Source organism: Rhinolophus ferrumequinum, chromosome 19 (genome assembly GCF_004115265.2).
Source record: "Rhinolophus ferrumequinum isolate MPI-CBG mRhiFer1 chromosome 19, mRhiFer1_v1.p, whole genome shotgun sequence".
Taxonomy (NCBI): domain Eukaryota; kingdom Metazoa; phylum Chordata; class Mammalia; order Chiroptera; family Rhinolophidae; genus Rhinolophus; species Rhinolophus ferrumequinum.
The window spans coordinates 3287452-3305373 of NC_046302.1; the positions used below are offsets into that span (position 1 = coordinate 3287452).

General features: G+C 38.4%; 1 protein-coding gene across 3 annotated transcripts in view; it reads right to left on the reverse strand.

Moving 5' to 3' along the window:
• The window catches only part of CFAP100 (cilia and flagella associated protein 100), a 72154-nt gene that overhangs the window by 33798 nt on the left and 20434 nt on the right, over window positions 1–17922 (reverse strand). For 2 of the 3 annotated variants that reach the window (XM_033087929.1, XM_033087927.1), the window contains exon 3: window positions 3151–3225. The exons of the other annotated variant lie outside the window; for it this stretch is intronic. In XM_033087929.1, the coding sequence (XP_032943820.1) occupies window positions 3151–3225 (75 nt within the window). The remainder of the gene's footprint in view (window positions 1–3150; window positions 3226–17922) is intronic. 3 annotated transcript variants of the gene reach the window in all.

The following is a 17922-nucleotide window of genomic DNA, read 5'->3' on the forward strand; positions in this document are numbered from 1 at the left end:
TTGGAAAAGGCAAGAAAAGGATTCTCCCTCAGAGCCTCCAGAAGGAAGTCAGCTCTGGGACACCTTGACGCTTGTCCTGTAAAATTCATTTCAGACTTCTGACTTCCAAAGCTGTAAGATAATACATTGTATTGTTTTAAGCCACAGAGTTTGTGGTAATTTGTTACAGCAGCAACAGGAAATGAATACAGATATGTACAAGAAAGCGTTAGGTGAAATATTGAATGTGCCCCCCACCAAGATCAGGAATAAGGCATGGATGTCTATCTTTGCATTTCAATTCAATGTTGTAGCAAGGTTAGTAAAATAAATAAAAGGTATAGGATTGGAAAGGAAGGGCAAATAATGTCATTCAAGGTGACATGATTGTATAGCAGAAAATCCAAAGAATCTACAAACAAAATGGTTACAGTTAGATCAATTAGAATGGTTTATAGATCTTACTGTGAAATTAAAATAAAACTTATAGAACATACACTAAACAGAGATCTTTATGACCTTGGGGGTCAGCAAATAATTTTAAAACAGGACATGAAAAGTACTAACCAGAAGGAAATGATTGTTAAATTGAACTACATTAAAATTAGGAACTCTTGTTCATTAAAAGGCCACCAAGACAGTGAGAAGGCCGTCCAGAGTAGGGGAAGCTGTTTGCAATACTTAGAACTGGTGAATGACTTATATCCAAAATATGTAATGAGCTCCTAGAAATCATTAAAATAAGAAGACAGACAACTGCCCTTAGAAAAGTGGGCAATAGACAGGAACAGGCACTCCGTAACACAGAATCATCAATGGCCCATAAACAGGTAGTCACCCTCGTTGGTCACCAGTGAACATACTAACACATATCCAAATTGCCAGGTAATATTAAAAAGATCAACAATATGCCATGTGTTGGAGAGGATGTGGAGCAACTGAAACTCACACCTGCTAGTAGGACTGTGAATTGGTACAATTGCCCTGGAAAACTGCCCTGTTGTATCTACTGAAATTAAACATAAGGCCAGCACTTCCACTCCTTGTATACACACAGGAGAAATGGTTGCTTATGTTCCCAAAATAGCATATGCAAGAATATTCATAGCAGTATTATTTGTAATGACTAAAAAACAGTAACAACCCAAATGTTCATCAACTCTAGAAAGAATAATACATTGTTGGCATATGTGCACAGTGGAATACACAAAGCAACAGTAAAGAAGGAACTCCTGCTACTTGCATCTCACAGAGGTGATGCTGAATGAAGGGAGCCAGAAAAGAACCAAAAGAGCACAGAGTGATTCCATTTATGTGAGGTTTGAGAACGGATTAAATGATTCTGTGATAGCAGAATACCGGCTATCTTTGAAAGAAAGAGAATTTCTGGGCAGATGAAAATGTTCTAGATGGTGAATGGGTGGAAGATATGAAGTTGTATACATTTGTCAAAATTTATCAAACTGTATACTTGAGATTTCTGCATTTTGCTGTGTATGAATTATGTCTCAGTGAAGAAACAAAACAAATCCAAAGCCAAGACCCCTCACCCTTAGTGTAAGAATCAGTTCAGCACAAACCCCCTGAATCAGTTCAGCACAAACCCAAACTGTAGAAGAAATTATTAGGTAAATGGCTGATGGGGATCTGTGACAGAGGGTCAGGTGGCCACCACCAGAACCCATGGATCGTAGCATGGCCAACAGACAGGCAGTTAGATGTGCAGGCTTCTTAGGAAAGGTGGTAGGAAGCACACAGCCCACCTAGGAAGGAGTCTGTGGACAAAGTAGAACACAGATCCTATCAAGCATCTAGTGTCCAATTAAAGGAAATATGGAAGAGAGAGAAACAGTTTCCATGACAGCATCAGGAAGCAGATATATCACAGAGGACATTCTACAGGATAATTAACACCATTTCTCAACTCAAGGTACAGAAAACGAAAGGACATGGGGGAGTGGTTGTGCTTGATTAAAAGAGACTGAAAATGTTCAGATCTCGTCTGAATTTCAATGAGAATGAATCTTCTATAGGAAGACATTTCTGAGATAATTGGGTAAATGATGGTCTGGTTAACTTCATTGTGGGCTTGTAAGAAAAATGTCCTATTTTTGAAAAAAACACACATTGAGGGATATAAAGATGAAACGATATGTTTGGATTTTACTTTAAAATATTTTGGCAAAGACCAAAAATAAAAAGAGAAAAGAATCGATGAAGCAAATGTGGCAAAATCTTGTTCACTGTCCAATATGGTGATAGACATGTGAGTTCATGTGAGTTCACTGGACTTTAGTCTCTTCTTCTGGGCAGGTTTGGATTTTCATAATTAAAAGAAAGAGGAAACAAGGTGGGTGGGCTGAGGGGTGGGAGCTTAAACTGTGAAGGACAGGCTCAGGGAACATGCTCACATCTGCACTCCTGGGCAGAAGGATCAGACTTGCCTGTAAGCCCAGGAGTCCCAGGGGTGGGGGTGGGGCAGTGCAGGAACTAGGAGAGAGTCTGGGAGCCACAGAGTGGGGATTCAAAGTTGAGGCACACACAGCTAGTTGCCTACTCTTCCTCCTCCTAACAGGTGGCAGCCATGTGTCTAGCTGAAAAGCTACCTTTCTCAGACTCCCTTGCAGATGCTGATGGCTCCGTGACAAATAGAATGCAGTCAGAAATTGTTGGGTGGGGCTTCTGGGAAGAATCTTTCCCCAGGGAGGGCTGAGTTGGCAAGTGGGCAGTTTTGCCCTTCTGTTTCTTTGGTCCTTCTCCCTGTCTGGAATGAGATATGATGGCTGGAGCTGCAGCAGCCATTTTGTGACCATGTGACAACTTTGCAGTTGAAAGACCTACGGATAAAGATGGTGGAGGAGAAAGACTTGGGATCTAGTCACCTGGATGATTTTGTTTGTAGAACTGCTATTGGTGGAGCCTCATGGAGCCCTGGACTGCCTCCCACATTTCCCATTACTAGAAGAAAAAAATCACGCTTTGTTTACGTTACTGTTATTTCAGGTCTCAGTAACCCATTTCCTAATGGAAAAAGAAGCATTTCCTACTGCCCTTCACACTGGAGAAGGCATCTGGGCCTAAAGGAGAGAGTGAGGTCTGAAGGCATCTGGGCCTAAAGGAGAGAGTGAGCCTCCCACCATCTAGGATTTCAGCTTCCAGCTCCAGAGGTACCTTTGCCTTTTTTTCCATGTTTCTTTTTTTCTTCAGTGATAGAAGAACTGTTGTCTGTGGATTCCCGGCTGTTCTCTGGGGAGACATAAAAGTGAGGGCCACAGTGAGGGCCAACTTATTTTGTGATAACTGTGAATACAGTGTGAGGTTGGAGAGAGACTCAGACACTAGGACTCCCACACGCTCACCTGCCTGCTGAGCAGGCTTGGTGAGCCGGCTTGGAAAGTTGCTGAGCCTCAGTTTCCACATCTGAGATGATCCCAGCTGACTTTGCTGGGAAATTGTGTGAACTGTTCAAGAAAATGGTCACAAGAGTTCCTAGCATATGTGACTGGCACACATAAGGTTTATGTACCTTCCCTTTCACACCCTTCAATTTGTTCTTGAAGAGTAGTGCAGGACCATTATACAGGGAGGTCATGGGCCTCTGCCTCCTGACCTGCCAGCCCTTTGGCTTGAGCTGCCCAGGGCTTCCTGCAGTGTTAGACCGGAAGACACAGAGACTCATATTTCCTTGTTGTTGTCCCTTCAACGGATACCCTCAAGGAAGTAAGCATTTGACCCCATACTTCCTTCCATCCCAACTCAGGAATCCTTTGTAACTTGGAGATTTCAGTCTATGCCCGCCTGGGAGAGCAGAGAGCCCAGAGCGCAGATGGGGTGGGGGCTGCAGTAGAGTATGGAGGGATGTTTTGGTGGGCAGCTCAGAGAGCTGGTCCTCTTCAACCAGCATGAGGGAGAGTGACCTGGGGTGATGAAGGACAAAGGAGGGCCAGGGAGGTAGGGGGTATGATACCAAGGGCCAGACCCCGAGTAGATGGGTGATGGGGTGTGAGAAGACTGAAGAAAACAGGAGTCCTGTGGGACTGGCAGGAAGGTCAGGGCTTGGGGCTGAAAACTCAAATGCCTTCAGGACCAAGCAGCATATAACAATGGTAAAGGGAAAGGAAGAAGGGGGTGGTTAGGCCTGGGCGCATGTTGCTGAATCTTTATTATTTTCTTACTATCTTCCTTAGTGACTATATAGTTAAATTTCTAGGTAGTAAATTTTAATTAACCATATCATAAAAATCAGAATATACCACTGTGATTTAAACAGATGAAAATGAAAAACAAACAAATAAAAACCTAATGAAATTTAATTTTTTTCTTAATTGAAAAAGCAATGCACATACATAGCAAATTTTTCTAACAATGCAGGTTTGATGTGTTGATATGTTGAATATTGACATGGATACAGGTCCTAACTAGTACTGCTGCTGTCAGGGCTGTGAAAGGTTTGAGTAGGGCAGGCGGGTGTCTCTGTGAGACTGGGACAGGATAGAGTCTCTGGAGCTAGGAGTGATAAATCCTTACCCAAAGCCGTCATTACCAGACAGAATTTTGTGTATCTACTCAGAGGTACTTTATGCATACACACATTTAGATGCACCTTGCTTTTTCACTAAAAATGCATCTGCTTACATGCTAAAACAGGGGTGTCGAAACTGCGGCCCACAGGCCAACTGCGGCCCATGATCCATTGTTAATTGTCTCGCAGCAAATTCCAAAAATATATTTAGTTTACGTAAATAAACCAGGTGAAGCAATACGTACTTCACCTCGAGTGAGTGGCCCGGCTGTTTGTGTATTTTACCGCATATGGCCCTTGGTGAAAAACGCTGAAAAAAGTTTGGACACCCCTGTGGTAAAACATAGATAAACCTTGAGGGCATCATACTAAGTGAAAAGAGTCAGCCACAAAAGTGCAAATACTGTATGATTCCACTTATATGAGGTCCCTAAGGAAATCAAATTCATAGAGACAGAAAGCAGATGTGGTTGTCGGGTACTAGTGGGGAGGGAATGGGGAGTTAGTGTTTAATGAGTACAGAGTTTGAGTTTTGCATGGTGAAGATAGTTCTGGAGATGGATGGTGGTGATGGTTACACAACAATGTGAGTGTACTTAACGACATTGAACTGGACACATGAAAATGCTTTAAATGCTTAAAGATAAAGACGACATCAAAACAGCGGCGTGAGGTGAACTTCTGGAAATCTTCCCTGGAATTTACAACAAACTGAACAACTATAACTCCACAAATGACTCCCTGCACAGCAGACAGACAAGACGAAGAGGCTCACTACTGAATTCACCTAAAGGTTGGCAAATTTCGTGAGCAGGGGAGGCGGGAAAGGAGAAGTGAGGAGACGGGACCCCGCAGGAGCAGGATGCAGACCTAGCTCAGTGCTCGCTACATCCCGGAACTACCACAGCTGTGGGAGAGGGAGGAACTCGGACTGCTAGGGCTCTGCTTTTGACCCACAGGGTTGAGGGGACAGCACATAACATGGCTAAACCCAACGCTCATGGCAGAGATCTCAGAGAAAAGACTGAGGGAAGAAGGCTAAAAATGGTGGTTTAAGCCCTCACTGCCGAGCAGAGAACGGAAACCTTAGGCACTGAGACTAGCCGCTCCCTTCTACCCTCCCAGAGCTCACCCCGTCCCCACCTGCCCAGTGATAGAAGCGGAACAGTAGCAGTGTCAGATCAAAAGAATAGAATATTTGCTGTTCTGAGAACTGTGGACCGCAGACACAGATTCACAGCCCACCTAGTTCCGGCAGAGGGGAGGGAGCTGTGGAAGCAGGACCTGCTGTGGTGGTGGTCGCTATCATTGCTCTGGGCCCCCTCTCACAACACACCTCGCCCCTGGCCCCACCTATCTGGGCGGATCCCTGCAGTAGTAAACAGAATTGCTGAAACATACAGGTTCTGAATCTGGTGCAGGAAGAGCTTTGGAACTTCAAAAGCTCTCCCCATACCCTCACGGACACTGCGCCCTGTGACCCAAGCGAACTATTAACAGAGGAGAAGCCCGGCTCCAGGGAATCCCCCATTGTGTGAGAAGCTGGAGTAGTGCAGAGAAAACATAGCACTACTGTGTGAGAGAAATAAAAGGCTGCAGTCGGAGAGAAAACAAAACATTCTACCAACAAGTACTGGAAAACAAAAGAAAGACCTCTTCCTATCAACCTGTTGTAGAAGGCACTCCTGTAGATGTCTAGGAAGAGAAATAATAAATCAGTAATTGCCATGAATAACCAAGGCAACAAGGCAGCTCAGAAAGAAAGTGAAAAGTCTCCAGAAAAGGAACTTAAAGATATAGAAATACGTGACTGAAACGACAGAGAATTCAAGATAGCAGTTCTGAAAAAACTCAACGAGATGCAACAAAACACAGAAAGGCAGTTTAATGAACTCAAACACAATCAAACAACAAGATGAACATTTTACGAAAGAGATTGAAATTTTAAAAAAGAACCAAATAGAATTTCTGGAGATTAAGAACTCAATAGAAGAAATGAAGAATGAAATAACCAGCTTAGGTAGTAGAGTTGACCAAATGGAGGAAAGGATCAGTGACATCGAAGATAGAAACCTGGAAATTAAACAGATGGAAGAAGAAAGAGACTTGAGACTTAATAGAAATGAAAGAACTCTACAATAACTTTCTGACTCCATCAGAAAAAGCAATATAAGAATAATGGGCATACCAGAAGGAGAAGAAAGAGAGAAGGGAACAGAGAATATATTCAAACAAATTGTTGATGAGAACTTCCAAAACTTGTGGACAGAACTGGATCCTTGAATCCAAGAAACAAATAGAACATCTAATTACCTCAACCCCACCAGACCTTCTCCAAGGCACATTGTATTGAAGCTGTCTAAAATCAACGACAAAGAAAGAATCCTCAAGGCAGCCAGGGAAAAGTAGACGGTAACCTACAAAGGAAAGCCCATTAGATAATCATCAGATTTTTCAGCAGAAACTCTACAAGCCAGGAGTGTGTGGAACCAAATATTCAAACTATTGAAAGAGAGAAACTATGAGCCAAGGATAATGTATCCAGCAAAGATATCCTTTAGATAGGAAGGAGGAATAAAGACCTTTCCAGACATACAGAAGCTGAGGGAATTTTCTAATACACGACCTGCACTACAAGAAATACTAAAGGAGGCTATTCGACCACCATCAACAGGGACAATTTGTGGCAACCAAACATAAAAAGGGGGAGAGTAAAGGCCTGAACCGGAATATGGGAATGGAGAAAGTAAGCGTGCTAAAGAAAATGGAATACTTACTCTAAATATAAACTTTCTTTTACTTAAACTTAAGGGTAACCACTCAAGAAAACTCCAGAACTGAAATATATACTGTAATAAAAGAAGAAACAGAGGGAAACATCATAGAATATCACCATACAGAAATAATAGACAACAACAAAAAGGCAAAGAAACAATGGAGAGACAGCCTTACCAGAAAATTAAAGATAGAATGACAGTAAATCCTCACATATCAATAATCACCCTAAATGGAAATGGACTGAACTCACCAATAAACAGGCACAAGTAGCAGATTGGATCAAAAAACTAAACCCAACCATATGCTGTCTCCAAGAGACACATCTCAGCTACAAGGACAAGCATAGACTCAAAGTGAAACGGTGGAAATTGACACTCCAAGTAATGGTACCCAGAGAAAATCAGGTGTAGCCATAATGATATCAGATAAAACAGACTTCAGGGTGAAAAAGATAACAAGAGACAAAGATGGACATTTCATAATGGTAAAGGAGACTATACAACAAGAAGACATAACAGTCATCAATATTTATGCCCCCAATCAGGGAGCACCGAAATATACCAAGCAACTACCAACAGAACTAAAGGGAGAAAATGACCAAAACACAATTATACTAGGGGACCTAAATACATCACTGACAGCTATGGATAGATCATCAAAACAGAAAATAAATAAGGAAATAGCAGCCCTAAATGACACATTAGATGAAATGGACATAATTGACATATATAGAGCACTTCATCCTAAAACATAAGACAATACATTCTTTTCTAGTATAAATGGAACATTCTCAAGGATAGACCATATATTGGGACATAAAATCAGCCTCAGCAAATTTAAGAACACTGAAATCATACCAAGCACATTCTCTGATCACAAGGCTTTGAAATTGGATGTCAACTGCAAAAGGAAAGCAGGAAAAACCACAAATACATGGAGATTAAACAACACACTTTTAAAGAACGACTGGGTCTAAGAAGAAATTAGAGATCAAAAGATACATAGAAACAAATGACAATGAAAATACAACCTACCAAAATTTTTGGGATGCAGCGAAAGCAGTTTTAAGAGGGAAATTTATATCATTGCAGGCCTATCTCAAGAAACAAGAAAAATCCCAAATAAATAACCTCATGTGACAACTTAAAGAACTAGAAAAAGAAGAACAATTGAAACCCAAGGTCAGCAAAAGAAAGGAAATAACAAAAATCAGAGAAGAACTAAATGAAACAGAGAACAAAACGACACTAGAAAAAATTAATGTGACAAAGAGCTGGTTCTTTGAAAAGATTAACAAAATTGACAAACCCTTGGCTAGACTCACTAAGATAAAAAGAGAGAAGACACTAATTAACAAAATCAGAAATGAAAAAGGGGAAGTTATCACGGACACCACAGAAATACAAAGGATCAGCCAAGAATACTATGAAGGACTATATGCCACCACATTCAATAACCTAGAAGAAATGGACAAGTTCTTAGAAACATATAGCCTTCCAAGGCTGAACCATGAAGAACATGAAAATCTAAACAGACCAATCACCAGTAATGAAATTGAATCAGTCATCCAAAACCTTCCCAAAAGCAAAAGTCCAGGACCAGGTGGCTTCACTAGTGAATTCTACCAAACCTTCAAAGAGGATCTAATACCAATCCTGCTCAAACTCTTCCAAAAAATTGAAGAAGAGACAGTACTCCCCAACTCATTTTATGAAGCTAACATTACCCTGATACCAAAACCTGGTAAGCACAATACGATAAAAGAAAACTACAGACTTATATCTCTGATGAATACAGATGCAAAAATCTTAAACAAAATTCTAGCAAATCGAATGCAACAATGCATTAAAAAGATTATTCATCACGACCATGTGGGGTTCATCCCAAGGGCACAAGGATGGTTCAACATACACAAATCCGTCAATGTGATACATCACAGAAACAAAATAAAGGACAAAAATCATATAATTATATCAATTGATGCAGAAAAAGCATTTGACAAGATACAACATCCATTTATGATTAACACACTTAATAAAATAGGTATAGAAGGAAAATACCTTTACATAATAAAGGCCATATATGACAAACCCTCAGCTAATCTCATAATTAACGGTGAAAAACTGAAGCCCTTTGCTCTACATTCAGGAACACAACAGGGCTGTCCCCTATCACCTCTGCTTTTCAACATAGTATTGGAAGTCCTAGACAGAGCAATCGGGCAAGAGAAAGAAATAAAAGGCATCCTAATTGGGAATGAAGAAGTTAAATTGTCACTCTTTGCAGATGACATGATGCTATATATATAGCAAACCCTAAAGACCACCAAAAAGCTCTTAGAAACAATCAACGAATCCAGTAAAGTTGCTGGCTACAAAATCAATGTACAAAAGTCCATTGCATTCCTATATACTAACAATGAAATCTCAGAAAAAGAAATACAAAAACCAATTCCTTTTGCAATTGCAGCAAAAAGAATAAAATACCTAGGAATAAACTTAACCAAGGATGTGAAGGACCTATATGCTGAAAACTATAAGACATTTTTGAAAGAAATTGAAGAAGACACAGAAATGGAAAGACATTCCGTGCTCATGGATTGGAAGAATCAACATAGTTAAAATGGCCATATTACCCAAAGCAATATACAGATTTAATGCAATCCCCATCAAAATCCCAATGGCATTTTTTAAAGAAATAGAACAAAAAAATCATCAGATTTGTTTGGAACCACAAAAGATCCCGAATAGCCAAAGCAATTTTAAGAAAAAAGAACAATACTGGAGTATCACACCCCTGACTTTAGCTTGTATTACAGGGCTACAATAATCAAAACAGCATGGTACTGGCAGAAAAACAGACACATAGACCAATGCAATAGAATTGAGAACCCAGAAATAAAACCACATAAATATGGACAGATAATTTTTGACAAAGAAGCTAAAATCATACAATGGAGGAAAGGCATCCTCTTCAATAAATGGTGCTGGGAGAACTGGATAGCCACATGCAAAAGAATGAAACTGGACTGCTATCTGTCACCATGTACCAAAATTAATTCAAAATGGATCAAAGACTTAAGCATAAGACCTGACACAATAAACTGCATAGAAGAAAACATAGGTACTAAACTTATGGACCTTGGGTTCAAAGAGAACTTTATGAATTTGACTCCAAAGGCAATGGAAGTAAAAGCTAAAGTAAATGAATGGGACTATATGAAACTTAAAAGCGTCTGCACAGCAAAGGAAACCATCATCAAAATAAAGAGGCAACCAACTGAATGGGAGAAGATTTTTGCAAACAGTGCCTCACATAAGGGGCTAATATCCAAAATATGCAAGGAACTCATGAAACTCAACAACAGAAAAACAAACAACCCAATTGAAAAATGGGCCTAGGACTTGAAGAGATACTTCTCCAAAGAGGGCATACAAATGCCAAATAGACATATGAAAAAATGCTCAACATTACTAATCATCAGAGAAATGCAAATAAAAACCACAATGAGATATCACCTCACCCCAGTCCGAATGGCTATCACCAACAAGACAAATAGTAACAAGTGTTGGAGAGGCTGTGGAGAAAAGGGAACCCTCATACACTGTTGGTGGGAATGCGGACTGGTGCAGCCGTTATGGAAGGCAGTGTGGAGGTTCCTCAAAAAATTACGAATAGAATTACCATATGACCCAGCAATCCCTCTCCTGGGTATCCTCCCAAAAAATCTGAAAACATCTACACATAAAGACATGTGTGCTCCAATGTTCATTGCAGCTTTGTTTACGATGTCCAAGACATGGAAACAACCAAAATGTCCTTTAATAGATTAATGGATAAAGAAGTTGTGGTATATATACACAATGGAATAGTATTCGGCGATAAGAAAAGATGATATAGGAACATTTGTGACAACATGGATGGATCTTGAGAGTATAATGCTAAGCGAAATAAGTCAGACAGAAAAAGCAGAGAACCATATGATTTCACTGATATGTGGTATATAAACCAAAAACAACAAAAGAACAAGACAAACAAATGAGAAACAAGAACTCATAGACACAGACAATAGTTTCGTGGTTACCAGAGGGTAAGGGGGGTAGCGGGTGGGAGATGAGGGTAAAGGGGATCAAATATATGGTGATGGAAGGAGAACTGACTCCGGGTGGTGAACACACAATGGGATTTATAGATGATGTAATACAGAATTGTACACCTGAAATCTATGAAATTTTACTAACAAGTGTCACCCCAATAAATAAAAATTAAAAAAAAAGATACATAGAAACAAATGAGAATGAAAACACATCGTACCAAAATTTTGGGGATGCAGTGAAAGCAGTTTTAAGAGGGAAATTTACATCATTACAGGCCTATCTCAAGAAACAAGAAAATCCCACATAAATAACCTCACGTTTCACCTTAAAGAACTAGAAAAAGAACAAATGAAACCCAAGGTCAGCCAAAGAAAGGAAATAATAAAAATCAGAGCAGAACTAAATGAAATAGAGAACAAAAAGACAATAGAAAAAATTAATGTGACAGCTGTTTCTTTGAAAAGATTAACAAAATTGACAAACCCTTGGCTAGACTCACTAAGAAAAAGAGAGAAGATACTAATAAACAAAATCAGAAGTGAAAAAGGCAAAGTTATAAAGGATGCCACAGAAATACAAAGAATCATCCAAGAATACTATGAAGGACTATATGCCACCAAATTCAATAACCTAGAAGAAATGGAAAAAGTCTTAGAAACATATAGCCTCCCTATTCTGAACCATAAAGAATTGAAAAATCTAAAGAGACCGATCACCAGTAACGAAATTGAATCTGTCATCCAAAACATTCCCAAAAGCAAAAGTCCGGGACCAGAGAGCTTCACTAGTGAATTCTACCAAGCCTTCCAAGAGGATCTAATACTAATCCTGCTCAAACTCTTCCAAAAAATTGAAGAAGAGACAGTACTCCCTAACTCATTTTATGAGGCCAACATTACTCTGATACAAAAAACCTGGTAAGGACAACACAAAAAAAGAAAACTACAGACCAATATGTCTGATGAATACAGATGCAAAAATCCTAAACAAAATTCTAGCAAATCGAATACAACAATGCATTAAAAAGATCATTCGTCACGATCAAGTGAGGTTCATCCCCGGGGCACAAGGATGGTTCAAAATCCGCAAATCCATCAATGTGATACATCACATAAACAAAATAAAGGACAAAAATCATATAATTATATCAATTGATGCAGAAAATCATTTGACATGATACAACATCCATTTATGATTAATACACTTAATAAAATAGGTATAGAAGGAAAATACCTTTACATAATAAAGGCCATATATGACAAACCCTCAGCTAATCTCATAATTAACGGTGAAAAATTGAAGCCCTTTCCTCTATGTTCAGGAACATGACAGGGTTTTCTCCTATCACCTTTGCTTTTCAATATAGTGTTGGAAGTCCTCGCCAGAGCAATCGGGCAAGAGAAAGAAATAAAAGGCATCCTAATTGGGAATGAAGAAGTTAAATTGTCACTCTTTGCAGATGACATGATGCTGTATGAAGAAAACCCTAGAGAGTCCACCAAAAAGCTATTAGAAACAATCAACGAATACAGTAAATTTGCTGGCTACAAAATCAACGTACAAACGTCCATTGCATTCCTACATACTAACAATGAGATCTCAGAAAAAGAAATTTTTAAAAAATTCCTTTGCAATTGCAGCAAAAAGAATAAAATACCTAGGAATAAACTTAACCAAGGATGTGAAGGACCTATATGCTGAAAACTATAAGACATTTTTGAAAGAAATTGAAGAAGACACAAAGAAATGGAAAGACATTCCGTGCTCATGGATTGGAAGAATCAACATACTTAAAATGGCCATATTACCCAAAGCAATATACAGGTTTAATACAATCCCCGTCAGAATCCCAATGGCATTTTTTAAAGAAACAGAACAAAAAATCATCAGATTTGTATGGAACTACAAAAGACCCCGAATAGCCAAAGCAATCCTAAGAAAAAAGAACAATACTGGAGGTATCACACTCCATGACTTTAGCTTGTACTACAGGGCAACAATAATCAAAACAGCATGGTATTGTCAGAAAAACAGACACACAGACCAATGCAATGGAATTGAAAACCCAGAAATAAAACCACATAAATATGGACAGATCATTTTTTTAATTTATTGGGGTGACAATTGTTAGTAAAATTACATAGATTTCAGGTGTACAATTCTGTATTACATCATCTATAAATCCCATTGTGTGTTCACCACCCAGAGAATCAGTTCTCCTTTCATCACCATATATTTGATCCCCCTTACCCTCATCTCCCACCCCCCACCCCCCTTACCCTCTGGTAACCACGAAACTATTGTCTGTGTCTATGAGTTCTTGTTTCTCATTTGTTTGTCTTGTTCTTTTGTTGTTTTTGGTTTATATACCACATATCAGTGAAATCATATGGTTCTCTGCTTTTTCTATCTGACTTATTTCGCTTATCATTATACTCTCAAGATCCATCCATGTTGTCACAAATGTTCCTACATCATCTTTTCTTACCGACAAATAGTATTCCATTGTGTATATATACCACAACTTCTTTATCCATTAATCTATCAAAGGACATTTTGTTTGTTTCCATGTCTTGGACACCGAAAAGAAAGCTGCAATGAACACTGGAGCACACGTGTCTTTATGTATAAATGTTTTCATATTTTTTTGGTACATACTCAGGAGAGGTATTAATGGGTTATATGGTAATTCTATTCTTAATTTTTTGAGGAACCTCCACACTGCCTTCCACACAAACAGTGTATGAGGGTTCCTTTTTCTCCACAGCCTCTCCAACACTTGTTACTATTTGTCTTGTTGATGATAGCCATTCTGACTGGGGTGAGGTGATATCTCATTGTGGTTTTTATTTGCATTTTTCTGATGATTAGTAATGTTGAGCATTTTTTCATATGTCTATTTGCTATTTGTATGCCCTCTTTGGAGAAATGTCTCTTCAGGTCCTCTGCCCATTTTTCAATTGGGTTGTTTGTTTTTCTGTTGTTGAATTTCATGAGTTCCTTGTATATTTTGGATATTAACCCCTTATGTGAGGCACTGTTTGCAAAAGTCTTCTTCCATTCAGTTGGTTGCCTCTTTATTTTGTCAATGGTTTCTTTTCCTGTGCAGAAGCTTTTAAGTTTCATATAGTCCCATTCATTTATTTTAGCTTTTACTTGCATTGCCTTTGGAGTCAAATTCATAAAATGCTCTTTGAACCCAAGGTCCGTAAGTTTAGTACCTATGTTTTCTTCTATGCAGTTTATTGTGTCAGGTCTTATGCTTAAGTCTTTAATTCATTTTGAATTAATTTTGGTACATGGTGACAGATAGCAGTCCAGTTTCATTCTTTTGCACGTGGTTATCCAGTTCTCCCAGCACCATTTATTGAAGAGGATGCCTTTCCTCCATTGTATGATTTTAGCTTCTTTGTCAAAAATTATCTGTCCATATTTATGTGGTTTTATTTCTGGGTTCTCAATTCTATTGCATTGGTCTATGTGTCTGTTTTTCTGCCAATACCATTCTGTTTTGATTATTATAGCCCTGTAGTACAAGCTAACGTCAGGGAGTATGATACCTCCAGTATTGTTCTTTCTTCTTAAGACTGCTTTGGTTATTCGGGGTCTTTTGTGGTTCCAAACAATTCTGATGATTTTTTGTTCTGTTTCTTTAAAAAGTGCCATTGGGATTTTGATGGGGATTGCATAAATCTGTATATTGCTTTGGGTAATATGGCCATTTTAAGTATGTTGATTCTTCCAATCCATGAGCACGGAATGCCTTTCCATTTCTTTGCGTCTTCTTTAATTTCTTTCAAAAATGTCTTATAGTTTTCAGCATATAGGTCCTTCACATCCTTGGTTAAGTTTATTCCTAGGTATTTTATTCTTTTTGCTGGAATTGCAAAAGGAATTGTTTTTTGTATTTCTTTTTCTGAGATCTCATTGTTAGTATATAGGAATGCAATGGACTTTTGTACGTTGATTTTGTAGCCAGCAACTTTACTGTATTCGTTGATTGTTTCTAATAGCTTTTTGGTGGAGTCTTTAGGGTTTTATATATATAGCATCATGTCATCTGCAAAGAGTGACAATTTAACTTCTTCATTCCCAATTAGGATGCCTTTTATTTCTTACTCTTGCTCGATTGCTCTGGCGAAGACCTACAACACTATGTTGAATAGCAGAGGTGATAGGGGACAGCCCTGTCGTGTTCCTGAATGTAGAGCAAAGGGCTTCAGTTTTTCACCATTAATTATGAGATTAGCTGAGGGTTTGTCATATATGGCCTTTATTATGTTAAGGTATTTTCCTTCTATACCTATTTTATTAAGTGTGTTAATCATAAATGGATGTTGTATCTTGTCAAATGCTTTTTCTGCATCAATTGATATAATTATATTATTTTTGTCCTTTATTTTGTTTCTGTGATGTATCACATTGATGGATTTGTGGATGTTGAACCATCCTTGTGCCCTTGGGATGAACCCCACATGGTCGTGAAGAAAAATCTTTTTAATGCATTGTTCCATTCGATTTACTAAAATTTTGTTTACGATTTTTGCATCTGTATTCATCAGACATATTGGTCTGTAGTTTTCTTTTTTTGTGTTGTCCTTACCAGGTCGTGGTGTCAGAGTAATGTTGGTCTCATAAAATGAGTTAGGGAGTAGTGTCTCTTCTTCAATTTTTTGGAAGAGTTTGAGCAGGATTGGTATTAGATCCTCTTTGAAGGTTTGGTAGAATTCACTAGTGAAGCCATCTGGTCCTGGACTTTTGCTTTTGGGAATGTTTTGGATGACTGATTCAATTTCGTTACTGGTAATTGGTCTGTTTAGATTTTCATGTTCTTCATGGTTCAGCCTTGGAAAGACAAATGTTTCTAAGAACTTGTCCATTTCTTCTAGGTTATTGAATTTGGTGGCATATAGTCCTTCATAGTATTCTTGGATGATCCTTTGTATTTCTGTGGTGTCCATGATAACTTTCCCTTTTTCATTTCTGATTTTGTTAATTAGTGTCTTCTCTCTTTTTATCTTAGTGAGTCTAGCCAAGGGATTGTCAATTTTGTTAATCTTTTCAAAGAACCAGCTCTTTGTCATATTAATTTTTCTATTGTCTTTTTGTTCTCTATTTTATTTATTTCTGCTCTGATTTTTGTTATGTCCTTTCTTCTGCTGACCTTGGGTTTCACTTGTTCTTCTTTTTCTAGTTCTTTAAGGTGTAACATGAGGTTATTTATTTGGGATTTTTCTTGTTTCTTGAGATAGGCCTGTAATGATATAAATTTCCCTCTTAAAACTGCTTTCGCTCTTAAAACTGCTCTTAAAATTTCCCTCTTAAAACTGCTTTCCCAAAAATTTTGGTAGGTTGTATTTTCATTGTCATTTGTTTCTATGTATCTTTTGATCTCTCCTCTAATTTCTTCTTTGACCCAGTCATTCTTTAAAAGTGTGTTGTTTAATCTCCATGTATTTGTGGTTTTTCCTGCTTTCTTTTTGCAGTTGATATCCAATTTCAAAGCCTTGTGATCAGAGAACATGCTTGGTATGATTTCAATGTTCTTAAATTTGTAGAGACTGATTTTATGTCTCAATATATGGTCTATCCTTGAGAATGTTCCATGTACACTAGAAAAGAATGCATAGTCTAATGTTTTAGGATGAAGTGCTCTATATATGTCAATTATGTCCATTTCATCTAATGTGTCATTTAGGGCTGCTATTTCCTTATTTATTTTCTGTTTCGATGATCTATCCATAGCTGTCAGTGATGTATTTAGGTCCCCTAGTATAATTGTGTTTTGGTCAATTTCTCCCTTTAGTTCTGTTAGTATTTGCTTGGTATATTTCAGTGTTCCCTGATTGGGGGCATAAATATTGATGACTGTTATGTCTTCTTGTTGTATAGTCCCCTTTACCATTATGAAATGTCCATCTTTGTCTCTTGTTATCTTTTTCACCCTGAAGTCTGTTTTATCTGATATCATTATGGCTACACCTGATTTTCTCTGAATTCCATTTGCTTGGAGTGTCAATTTCCACCGTTTCACTTTGAGTCTATGCTTGTCCTTGTAGCTGAGATGTGTCTTTTGGAGACAGCATATGGTTGGGTTTACTTTTTTGATACAATCTGCTACTCTGTGCCTTTGTATTGGTGAGTTCAGTCCATTTCCATTTAGGGTGATTATTGATACGTGGGGATTTCCTGTCAATCTATCTTTAGTTTTCTGGTAAGTTGATGTCTCCATTGTTTCTTTGCCTTTTTGTTGTTGTCTATCATTTCTGTGTGGTGGTATTCTGTTATGTTTCCCTCTGTTTCTTCTTTTATTACAGTATATATTTCAGTTCTGGAGTTTTCTTGAGTGGTCACCCTTAAGTTTATGTAAAAGGAAGTTTGATACTTAGCGTATTCCATTTTCTTTAGCACACCTACTTTCTCCATTCCCATATTCCAGTTCAGGCCTTTACTCTCCCCCTTTTTATGTTTGGTTGCCACAAATTGTCCCTGTTGATGGTGGTCGAATAGCCTCCTTTAGTATTTCTTGTAGTGCAGGTCGTGTAT